At 39.1% G+C, this 13,033-nt stretch overlaps 1 protein-coding gene across 2 annotated transcripts in view; it reads right to left on the bottom strand.

The window, feature by feature from the left end:
• LOC106665058 (leucine-rich repeat-containing protein 4-like) overlaps positions 1–13,033 on the bottom strand; it is a 58,249-nt gene that overhangs the window by 19,907 nt on the left and 25,309 nt on the right. Inside the window, exons 1-2 of one of the 2 annotated variants that reach the window (XM_024229014.1) lie at positions 9,607–10,304; positions 174–260 (exon numbers count right to left, since the gene is read on the bottom strand). In XM_024229014.1, coding sequence (XP_024084782.1) covers positions 174–175 — 2 coding nt within the window. In that variant the 5' untranslated portion in view covers positions 176–260; positions 9,607–10,304. Of the gene's footprint in view, positions 1–173; positions 261–9,606; positions 10,305–13,033 lie in introns of those variants that run through there. The other variant, XM_024229013.1, reaches the window with a different exon arrangement.

Here is a 13,033-nt window from a genome sequence, read left to right on the forward strand (position 1 = left end):
AAACTGATGCACCAGTGACAATTTTGTATCAGTTTTTTATGAATATTATTATTATTTTTCTTATATTTAGTATATTCTTTGCACGCTTTACACGCACACTTCAGAAGGGGGGGTTTACATAGCAGGATTAAACGATGCTATTCTCGATATATCAAACAAATTTGTATATTTACATGTTGGTTTTTTGGCCCCAACAGCACAAATTTATTTAACTCGTTCCCACTTGAAGTTCACGTCATCCGGGTCCGGTGTTCAAAGATCTGAAACAGAGAGAAGGAAAACGAAATTAGACGCAGACAGACTGAAAACGACCTCTGAGCCCCTTTCGCGATATGTGCTTTCCGGCGAGACGGAGCCGCAAATGGTTTCGACCGTAATCGCATCAATTTTGACGAATTGTTTATTTTTTTCCCACCGCCAATTGGCACCGCGGAGTGCAGATACGGGCAATTTTCAAACAACCACCTCCAAGGTTGAAATATTCCTTATGGTTAATGATGGATGAGGGGTAAGGAAAAGAAAAAAACAATTTTGGCAAGTGGCGTTCTACAGTAAAAATTACGTACAAAGTGAAGTTTAATTTTTTTGTTTTCAAAATCACTGCTCACACTGACTAAAAACAATTCAAATCTAAGTATCTAAAATATTTTATATATCACGAAATTATTGCCTGATCCTCAAGTTGATTTATAACAGCTCTGGTTATAATTGACAAAATTGAAAAAATAAATTCCTTCCCATGGGAGTAAAGTAAGTTTTGTTATCATAGCACATGAATATGATGTGGATATTGTTGCTCATTCTCATCACTCTCTTTCTCTCTCTCTCTCTCTCTCTCTCTCTCTCTCTCTCTCTCTCTCTCTCTCTCTGTACATATATATATATATATATATAGAGAGAGAGAGAGAGATGAGAATGAGCAACCGGAATCATTTGATAGATTAAACATTAATAGGACAGATAAACAGAGAAACAGAATGAGAGCAATGGGAACAAGAGAAAATGAGAAGACGATAATGATATATATTAGATAATGCTACTGAGGGAGAGGGGAAAGGTGGTGAAAAGATTACGCCATATAGATATTTATAAAGAGGTAGAAAGATAGATAAAGAGAGAGAGAGAGAGAGAGAGAGAGAGAGAGCGAGAGAGAGAGCGAGAGAGAAAGAGCACAGACACGACAGAGATACACAGGCAGACGCAGACATTCAAACTGCAATTAGAACTAATTATTATACCACAAGATATTAAATGTACTACACTCACACACAAAAATACTATTATTCTTAACTATTACAGTCTACAGTTTCACTTGAATTGGTTACCAGTTTACTGCCACATCATTGATTTTTTTTTTTTCATTTTTACGGTTTTCCGTGATATATATTTATTTTAAACGATCATCGAAGTAACTACCTTAAAGTTGTTTGAACGCTTGATCTGTCAATTAATTATTAATTAATAAAACAACACAATTTTCCTCGATGTTGCATTTAGGTCAGGTCTTTCTCAGGTACTGTGGAATGACTTTGTAGTTACTTCATTAAATTATTATTGGGCCCAACGTTGCATAACAAAGTTGTATGTATTACGATAGAACAACATAACAAATGAAATTTCTTCATCGAGGGGAAATAATTAGCAATTTATATTATACATAGTAGTGATTAAAGCCGATAAAACCAGAAAAGTAATTAAAAAATTTTATTACAAAAACATGTCGTTTGTAACTTTTAATTATTGTCACTGTACAAAATAATTGGCAGGCGCAGAAGAAGCAGCGGTGAAAGCCATAAAAGCGTTCTAACTCGATGTTTTATTCATTAATTATATCAATAAATGTTTTTCCTTTCTTTAAATTCACTAATTTCGTGGTCCGCTTGACCAATTAATATATTACAATTACTTAAGGTTTTTAGTTGAGATAAAAAAGTCACGAGCGGGATTCGAACCCACGATCTTCGGCTAGATACGCTGCTGCTCTACCACTTGAGCTATCGTGACTTCGATCCACTATTTATCCTCCTTTTTGCCATTTTTCAAATGTCGTGTAATCGGATTGGATTCTCGGCGACAAATGAAATGGCCACGGAGAGCTTTAGTGAAGTATACTTCATTTTAATTCATTAAATTCACTAATTTCGTGGTCCGTTTTACCAATTAATATATTACAATTAACTAAGGTTTTTAGTTGAGATAAAAAAGTCAATGGCACGAGCGGGATTCGAACCCACGATCTTCGGCTAGATACGCTGCTGCTCTACCACCTAAGCTATCGTGACCTCCATCTACTCGGACACTAACTTCCCCTCTCAACCCCACCTTTTGAATTTTCCCTCCTTTTTATCTCAACTAAAAACCTTAAATAATTGTTTTTCCTTTCTGTTAAATTTTGGATATTTGGACAAATATCTCTGTTTGAACACCAAGGTTTGCGATGGTAAAAAAAATCCTTAAGGCTTAATTAATTCCACATTAAACGCAAAATTGTTCACAGATGTAGACAGGAACCGATTCGTTCCTATCGATAATTATTTTTCTTATTCGCTCCGATTGTTTTGCTAGGAACCCTTTGTTTACCATTAATTCCGATACGTTTGAAAGTTCAGACGGTGACCTTTACGGTTTTACGCATCTCCGATTCCGAACGCACGTATCTGTGCGAACACGTGAAAATCACTCCCATCCACAGCCCCATATTAACTTCGACCGGCGTGTAAGATGTTGATTTATTGAAAGCACTAACGCTGAAGTCCAGAAAGAGGGACGTTCAGGGAGGATATTGACGCAGAACATTACAGAAATATATTTAATGTCCTTTGACTGTACGAAGAAGTAGAACGTCTCAACCGTTCTATTTAGTTAGTTAAATAAAAGTTCCTTTTAAAAACACTTTCGTTGATTTGCTTGAGTTAATTTTTATGTACGAAAATGTTGTTTAAACAATTCAAACAAATATTTTCACCGTGATTTTTTACCTTATCATTTGGATTTGCAAGGATTCTCCCTTTATCATTTAAACTTTCGTCTAATGTGCCGAACCATGATTTCCTTTAATTTACTTTAATTCCGAAGGCTGTGTTTCGGTGTAAATCAAAATGCTTTGAAAATTTCTTCAGTTTAAAACATTACTAAAGAATATAAAAAGCCCGCAAAAGAAAAACTCAGTCAGGTTATTTTTATGTAAAAACAGAATCGTTACTCTGCAAAAACCGTTTGCTATTAAATCATTAAATTAAATTGATAAATTACTGGTTTAGGGCCAAGAAATTTATTAGAATTTTCTATGTAGTCGTATATTTTTATTACTACTTTTACCTGATATCTTAAACATGAACATTTGTTATCACAAAATGCCCAGGGATAAAAATTAAAAAGGCGGAGAAAGAAAAATAGACAAAGACAGGTATAAAGGCAGAGATAGAAATAGAGAGTGTAGGGAGACATAAACATAGTACATAGTATGTGAGTTTGCTTAATTGTGTGTCTGTGAATTGTGCGTGCATGTGTGCTTGTGGTGAAGAAAAGGATTCAATCTTTTGTATCTTTATCTCTGGCAGATCTCTAACCGAAAACAACAATTTCCCCCAATTGGCTTCATTTCATTTCAACAAATTAAATTATTTGTTCTGACCCGCTCGAAGTGGGTCATCAGCCAGATCATAGCAAATTGATAAAGATCATTAATGCTTGACGGACGAAGGCAGTTATTATTTAAAACGAATAAATTATACTCTTGTTCAAAACAGTTGTTTTTCAAAGGAACAAACAGCCAGCAGTGTCATGATTAACGTTTATTTAGTTATCGCACTGTGAAAAATTTAATTCTGGTTTATGGCTGATATATAGGTAGGTAGATAAATGAATAGATAGAGTGCATGGATGAGAAGAATAGTAAGAAATTGAGGGAAAGAGAGAAAATAAATTAAGAAAGAATCGGTCCCCTGACAACCGTTGAAAATCATTGCTTTGTAACAGAGGTTCGCACCAGCTCAGGTCCTATCAATCCCATGGTTGTGGTTTTAAAAGAAAAAAAATTGTAAGTACTCTTGGTTCAGTGATGAGTCGCCGCGTCAACCGTTGCGCATAACATTGTCCAATAAAAACACACAAAAGTGCGATATTTTTCTGGCAAATGGTAATTTTATTACTCTAAAAACCATAGTTAATAATAAAACCTTAATTTCATTAACGTTCCACAAAAGGCCATACTTGCGCAACCACAATATACAGGGTGTCCAAGCTAATGCACCCATCCCATTTTTTTTTCCTTTGCGGTTCTATAAAGGAAAAAAGTATGAATTGAGACGTTAGGTCGAAACCACATTATTTTGCCTTCTACTGCAAATATTTTACATAAGTTTTTACGGTAGGGATTTGAAACCCATCACTAGTCGTGAGGAACTGAGGAAAAGAGTTGTAGAAGCTTCTCATTATCTTGAAAGGGAAGCCGTAGGCCGTGCTGTGTGCGATGAACGGTTGAGGCGATCGGGGGCTTGCATATTTCAACAGGGTGGACATTTCGAACAGTTGTAATATTTTCATGAATTTTTTTTCTTCCTTTTTATAAGAAATGGAAGTTTGAGATTTAAGAAATTGAAATTTGAGTTTTTAGTAAATGTTTAACCCAGTTAAGAAAGGACTTGTCCCAACAATAGTCTGGAAACGAAAAATAAACAGCGTTAGTTCCTAAATTCCTTTGATTTGCTATTTAACCTTTTTATTCCCAGATAGCAATAGTCATGATTAATTGTTAACTCCGCTGTGGCTGGTCCCAACCCAGGTTGGAAAAGGAGGTTAGGAACTGCAGCCAAGGTATTTCGGTGAATTAGTCTTGAGTAAGATCAGTTATTGGCCGAAGAGAAAAAAACGATACAAAATACGGAATTTATGAAATTTGGCATGAAATTTAGTAAGCTTTCTGACTTTTCTCTCTACTTTATTATTGAATTAATTAATATTGAATTCATCAATTGAAATGAAGTACACTTCACTAAAGCTCTCCGTGGCCATTTCATTTGTCGCCGAGAATCCAATCCGATTACACGACATTTGAAAAATGGCAAAAAGGAGGGAAAATTCAAAAGGTGGGGTTGAGATGGGAAGTTAGTGCCCGAGGTGATCGAAGTCACGATAGCTCAAGTGGCAGAGTAGCGGAGTATCTAGCCGAAGGTCGTGGGTTCGAATCCCGCTCGTGACACTGACTTTTTTTATCTATTTACCCCAATGTGGTAAAGTGTAATCTCTTTCTGAATTAGGCTTTTTTAAATTAAAATCTTACCAAAAATGCGATCAATAACTACCATTTTAATGACATGACAAACAAACTTAAAATATCCAAATTATCAATTGCAGATAGGTTTTATCGAGATCTCATGTCTCTCTTTTTTAGGAGTATGCCAAGCAAATTCATAAGTTTGTCGTTATTAATTAGCTGAATGCAATGCTGCAAACAAAAAACAGCTATCGTTTAATCACATAATGTAGATTACTGACCAATAAAAATTGTTTTTCATAGAATTAATACATCTATTAATAAGCTAAAGGTTCAAAGATCTGGGAATAAAGATATTAGCTAATTTGGGGTACGAAATATTAAAGATAATGTAAATATAACTCATCCTTTCAAAACAAAAAATTTATTAGGATAGGTGTTTCTAGAAGAAACTATGACAAAACTTTTCATACAAAATATAAAAAGATACATAAAACGTATGTATGTGTGTGTTTTCTTCGATTTATGTAGAGAAGAGGTTTTCGTGGCGAGGGTAATGAACTCGACAAACTTTTCTTTTCTATTCCTTTTATTTTTCCGGTATGCAATTCGGGGCCATCTTCCCGGCTTCTTTCTCCATCGGTACAATAAAGAGTAATAAAATTTATTTATATTACAATAACAAAACATTTTAAATTAAATCCTGCAGCAATGTTGTAATGACCTTTGGGGAGTTTATAAACATCTCACTCTTTTTATCTCTACGACACCGCTACCGAAATGCATAGTAGAAAAATAGGAGGAATAGAAAGAAAAGGTTGTCGAGTTCATTATCCTCGAATCTTCAAGAAAATATTTTTTTCTTGAATATCCAAACATCGATAAGCATCCAACATCCAAGATCACCTTGAGCTTATAGAAGACTGGTGGAAAAGTGGAGGACAAGGCTGAATGAAGAAAACTGTACTCAGTGTACGTTGACATTGAAAAAACAGTGTCGCCTTCCACTGTAAATCAACCATAAAGAGATATGGATTTCCATGCAAGTCAGATATTTAGGACTATACATAGACAGCAGACTGGCATAGAATCACCCCACAAGACTTAAGAGACGAAAACTATTCAGAACACTTGGCCATCTACGAAGACTTCTAGGACCCAAATCCGTCTTGACCGTCAACACTAAACTAGCCTACTTTTACTACAACCACTTTGGACATAGTGAGTAGAACTGTGGGGTTCTTCCAAGCTATCTAATTTTAGCTATCCAAAGTCCTCAAACAAATCAGTGCAAAGCTCCTTGCAATCCACAACGATCTCAACATTCCTTTCGTCAACTAACTCATCTATGCTTGAATAAAAAAAAATTCACACTAACAAATCGTCCATCCTAATCCAACTGCTCGAGCCCTTTCTACACATTCCCATCCCGAGAACTGGCCATGACGCCTTAATCGACGATGGCCTCGCGACTTCCCTGTCTACAACTGAAGCCAGCATTGGCTGGTTTCAAATGGCCAATGGAAAAAGTTTTGTGATCACGTATATAATATGTATTAATATGTATAGGGTACAAGTAAAATAAGTAAACAATTTTTTCGAAATAATCTTTGGTTTTTCACAACAGCAAACTAGTTTCCATTAGACCACTGAACAATTTATAATTTTCCCAGCTTAGAAAAGTTTTGTTTTTACATCCATTTTGTTTAGTGTGGTCTAATTGACCAAATTATTTCTTTCAATTAATTATTCTTTTTATGTAAGGTCTTGGTTGAGATGAAAACGTTAGTGTCACGAGCGGGATTCGAACCCAGCCGAAGGTTAAGACTTAAGACCTTACCTATAAAATGAATAATTATTTGAATTTTGTTTTTACGTTGTTCGACTTATAGTATACGTATAATAAATAATAATTTTTATTTTCTAACTACTTTTTCTTTGACACAAAACCTTTTGGATCGAACTCTCTAGGGTGGCGGGATACCGATAGTAACTTATCTATTTCAAATGGCAAGATATTGATCAATGTGCGTTTTTTGATAAACCAAAACTTTTTGGTTTATCAAAAATTAAAGAAGAAATAAACGTTTACGTGTCTCGAGGTTTTTCCAAAAAATGGGAGGGGGCAGAAATTAAACTTTTTAAATTTGCCCTGTATTTCAAATGAAATATCAAGTTTAGTAATTTTATGACAATTCCATTTTATTTTAATTCGTTTATGGTATTTCTTCGACCTCAGACGTTATGTGAACACTAAGAATATTTAAGTAAAACAGAACACATTTTTAGACAGCTGCTGCAGAAACGTCCATTCTAAATAAATCTTGTTTCTAAAGTCAATTTGATCTTTTTTATTGAGATAAAAATTTAAATCTTGTATTGGGGCTGAGAGGAATATTTAATTGACAGAACATCCAAGCTCATGACAGCAGATAAGACAGCAGCTATTAAAGAATTTAATAAGACTCTTAAGCAACTCCAGATTATTTCTTAACTAAAATTTATACGCTTAGTGATTTTTAAAAATCTATTCCTAATTTTATTAAAAGTAATTTAATTTGTAAATGATTCATTCTAGGTCTGAAATTGATTCTTAGCAACATCTGGAGTGAGCAGGCGTTTCGGGAAAAGTCAACCATGTCAAAACAAGGTAAGCCCCTCTTTTCTAACAAATGACCGTTTATGTAAATCGTTTAATATTTATGTGCCGGTAGTCATTTGTTTTTCTAATGGCTTAATAGCACGGCCTGCTATTTTGCAGGTTGTAATTGAATTTGAAATTCCTCGGGAAACTATGACCGCACCCCTTTCATAAAATTTATCGGACGATTACAAGACGTATAAAGTGAGGGTAAAATAACGGGGTGACTGGTAGAATCGTTAAGAAGCAATTAAAACCTGTGGGCCCTCTTTTTTCATATCTACCCTCTTTTCCTTTCCATGGTGCTTTTGTCCTTAAGAAAGAGCCGAAGAAGGATTAGAAAAAAAGCGCATTCTATTATCCTCGATAATGCAGCCGAAGAGAGAAAAAAATTGCAAAGTGAGAAAAAATGGTTCTTAGGCTAGGCTTATAGCTCTAGCTTAGTCTGACTTAACACTTCATTTTCATCAATAACAAGCTGTGAGATTTTTCCATTTTCAAGTTTCAACTGAACATTAACAAACGTTTAATTTAAATGTTTTAGTCAACAATTGACATACGGTACTGATTCAAGGTACGTTTTTTTTTATTTTTTATTTTTTTTATTGGCCTTATGATCTTGCATATTAGCCATAGTACGAATTCTTATGTGTTCAAATTGGGGGTTATCGGGAAAAAAGGGCCAGAGGCGACGGTGGGAATCGAACCGACGACCGCGGCGTGAGAGTCTCTCATGCTAACCACTCGGCTACCGCGGTCGGACAAAAAGTTTTCAAGGGTAACAATCGAATTGGAAACGGGTACAATTGGATTAAAACGAGTAACAATTGAATTGTACAAAGTTACACTTAACTTAAGACAGGTTCAGAAGGACTTGGAAATGCTGTAGATGGTTTCTTTAGTTTCAAGTTTGATTTGTTACAACCACTATCAACGAAATCCTTTATTGTACTGTTTTTTAAGAAAGATCTAACATTTTTTCTGTATTGATAGCCTCTAGTTTAGTTTCAATGTATAAGTTGTTCCTCAATTTTGTATTCCAAAACCCGAACAACAAAACGTAATACAAAAAGACAGAAAAATCAAATATACAAAACGACTCTAGACTACACTGAACATTTTCGTGTTAATTATCCATAGCTGATTAAATGGTTTCTATAGTTTCAAGGTTAGGTCTCTATTACAACCTCTATCAATGTAAAATGTAATTCTTTTGTTTTTTTGCCGAATGATGTAACTATCTACTTTTCTTTTGGCCTTGTCTGTATTGATAGACTCTAATTTAGCCTCAAATATGTATTCGTCGCTTTGTAAATTGTTATCCCAAAATCCGAATAGTTTGTCGACCAATATTTTTGTCTACAATTACAATAACCTTTAAAAAAAAACGCTCATTAACTAGAGGTCCTGTACAAAGTTAAGACTGTACCTTTCTCTTTCTAATAAACCCTAGCAGATGGTTTCACTACTTTAAAGTTTATTTTATTATATGTATTTGTTGTTGTTGTTGTTTCATTAACAAAATCTTGTATATATTGGTTTTTTAGCAAACGATTGTAGCGAATTTTAGAGTCAAGAGCTGGGGAGCAAGGTCGGGTTCGGGATTATGAAAAAGTTCCTCCAGTAGGAAAACAAGATTTTTATTTTCAGATGGTTACCTTTTACATTCGTTTATATATATATATATTAAAATCAAATGAAAAACTCTCCGGAGATAGAGGGGCGAGCAAAGAAAATGAAGCCTTCCTACCTTGCCCGAGGTGGTCCAGTGTCCTCGGCTGGTCCCGTCCGGGTGACTTCCTCCGTTCTTCCTCTCTGTCCTCTTCCTTGGTAATCCGCCTTTTTTCTTTTCTGTTCCACCGTCCAGCCACCTTCCGGTTAGGAAAACGAATAGCCCCCTCTCTCCGCCTTTTCCGGATACATCTTCCTTCCCCTACTCCCGGTGGATGCGGACGCCCTCCATGGGCAGAACCCTGGGGGGATAGGTGAGAGAGGGGCGGTAATGAGGCCCTGGATAGGGCCGTCTGTGGTAGTTCCTCTGGGTCACCACAGACTCTCTCCCCCTTCGGTTTGGCGAAATCCTAGATTTCGGCACGAAAGGGCTTCTTCCTCCTGCTTGGCCACTTCCGTTTCGCTGCCGATGTCGGAAGGATCTTCGATTCCAACGCCGTAGATACCCATCTTGGAATCCGTCGACGTCTTTGGTCTGTCCTGCGATGACCCGGATTTTATCTGATATCCAACTGCGACGGCTGAGGCTGATGTGGGAGGTGTGTGTAAAATCCGTGGAATCAGGCTGAGACCCTTGTGTGTCGGCTCCGGTTATGCAGTCCTCCTTGGTGCCTAGATAGGTGAGCGTCTGCGAAATATAATTGGCTCGGATGTCCGAGTTAGATTAGTAGGGAGGCTCAATCTCTTTCTCGTCTACCCCTAAATGATATTGCATTATCCGGGAGGAGTGTATATTCTTTTTATTTATTTCTTTTTAAATTAAATTATTCAAACGTAACCTTTTGTTATTTTTCAAAATGAGTTTTTTTCATTTTTTAAGTGAATTTTTTATTTTATTATTTTTTTAATTAATTAATTGTTTTTTAATTTATGTTTTTTTATTTTTTTATTTATATATTTTTTTTGTGTGTAAATTCTGGTGTACCCACTGGAGGCAGATGAGAAACGGTGTGATGAAAGGATTGGGAAAGGGGCTACCCGAGGCGACCGCTCGTAGGCACGAGGGAAACCCCAAGCGTAACTAGTTCATTTTGGTACTCAGTTTTCCTATCCGCGATTCAGCAGCTATTGCGATATGGCTGTTCCGGGACAAACAAAAACAAATTTAACGATCATACTACTAGACAGATTAAAGAAAAACTTAAATAACTAAGAAAAAAAAGAAAAACTTCCTCATAGGCTTACTAAAATAAAATTGACAGTCGTAAGAGAAAGGAATGAAAGTCAAAATCTGCTCTATTCCCCTTGCCCTAAACTCATCGTATGGGCTGAAGTCTTGCGGGTGGGATCGCTGACCAAGGAGACCTCGTAGGTTACGTCGGAAATGACTCGAGAGATCCGGTACGGCTCCGAGTATCGGTATGCCAACTTCGCTGCTATCTTTTTTTCCATGTTACTCAGGACTTATTGTTTCAGTAAAACTGTGTGGGGGCACAGACCTGGCTGACCCCCGAACGGCGGGTTTTTTGATTCTCCCAGTTGGACGGAGCCTATGGGCACTTGGACCAGCTGGTACCCTGGTTCGGCTAAAGCTTCCCACTTCGGCGGCCAAGTCTGCTGGCCACGGCTTCTCTTTGAGGTCCTCACCTCAGTGGACTTTCGTCGGCGATTACGGCGACCACGGGAACGCCTTTTGGGCCGGTATTCCTCTGACCCGCTTTTCTCGGAGCTCGACCCCGATCCTTCTGAGGCTTGGAGAACGTGCACTCGGTGGTCATTGGATTTTCTAGGTGGGCTACTCCATTTACGACCCGTTGCGCCCTCGTTTTGCCCTTTCCATGGCTGCTGTGACCTTAGTGGCCTTGGGGCCTAGCGAACCTGCCATCGGCCATCATAAGGTTCTCTCCGTGGGAAATCCGCCCGCCGGTTAGTCTGGTTCCACCTTTCTTGGTATCTCGGATATCTGGGAGCGGGTGCCGGCTGGTAATGGTGATCGGCCTTCGGGATTCTCCGGCGAAGGTATTCTCCGAATTCATCATTCTGCCGGAGGGCCGCATTTCCCCTATGGGTCATTGCGGCTCTCTCAACCCTCCATACGAGCTCGTACAATCCTTCCAAATCCCGTGGGGGCTCGCCTGACGGGAAACAGAAACACGTTCGAGTAAAGGCGTTAGCCTGTGTAACAGCGAGCTCAATCACATCCGCAGGCGACACGCACTTTAGTGCGTATGCCGCCCTCACTAAGCCATCGACGTAGTCGCTGAACCGTTCGTCCTCCGCCTGCACTCGGTAAATTTTCTCGATCATTAGGGTCATTCTCGCCCGCGCAGATAGGAGGTCGTCGACGAGGGCTCTGCGGAGGGTCTCCCAACTGAGATGCGGGCTTCCGGCTATCCCACGGAGGATTTGGCCTTCCGAACCGCCTGACTTTACCGCTATGTGGAACAGGACTTGTCTAAGTGATTGCAGGGCGATTTGCCAAATCCTCGTTAGGAAATCAAAAATCCTGAACGGGTCGCCGGGTTCAGCAGCCGGGGGGGCATCGCCTGAACCAACTCGACGACTGTCTGGGGCAACTTCTCCATTTTGCCCAACTCGTGAATGGCGGTTTCCCTCAACGACGATACAAAAGGCGGCTGAAAGGACGGCGGCAATGTCGGCACTGTAAATGCCGGGTGTGTCGACGGGGCCTGAGGGGGTGGAAGGTCGAACACATTCCTCTGGGTCCTCTCCGCCGAGAAGGGGCTCCGACCGCCGTAACACTCCGTGAGGCCATGGTTGGCCGAACCTCCTCCACCTCTAAGTCCGTCGGTACCCAGACGTCGCCGGGTCGGGTTCTGTGGGAGGTTCCCTGGCTTCCATTCCCTTCTGGGCCTTACCGGTAGTTCTCCTCCGTCTCCTTACAGTCGGCTGTGCCGGCGGCGGGTCTCTCACATCCTGGCCCTTGATTGCCAGTTCCTCGAAGAAAGCCGAGAGCCGGGCTACCTGCGTCGTAGTTTCATACAGTGGGGAGGCGGGGTTCTGAGGATCGAGCAGTTTCCTAAGATCGGCGACGGTAAGAACCCTGTCATCCGGATTCTGGGTGTGTTCCGGTTGCCCAACCGGTGTCGAACTCTCGCGGTCCGGGGAGTGATTTCCGGGGTCGGCAAGCTCATCCTTGTCCGCGCTGGTCGCACTTGACCTAGCTCCTCTCCTCCTCGAGGTCATGACGTCAGTCCACAGGAATAGGTCTGCACGATCTGGCTTGAGCACGCAGCGTGAAGGCCCGAAAGCAATCTAAATATCCGACGGAATAGGGAAAAAAGAGAAAAGAAAAACAACGAAAAACACGCCAAAATAACAAAAGAAAAACCCTGCTGTAATAGTAATGAAATAAAATAAAATAACACCTATTTTCCTTTAAAATATAAGCAACAGAAATTATCTCGCCGGTGCCTCCATTTCTCCCCTGTAGCGAATTTTAGAGTCAGGAGCTGGGGAGCAAGGCCGGGTTCGGGATTGTGAAA

Source organism: Cimex lectularius, unplaced genomic scaffold (genome assembly GCF_000648675.2).
Source record: "Cimex lectularius strain Harlan isolate CLEC.00 unplaced genomic scaffold, Clec_2.1 scaffold174, whole genome shotgun sequence".
Lineage (NCBI taxonomy): Eukaryota > Metazoa > Arthropoda > Insecta > Hemiptera > Cimicidae > Cimex > Cimex lectularius.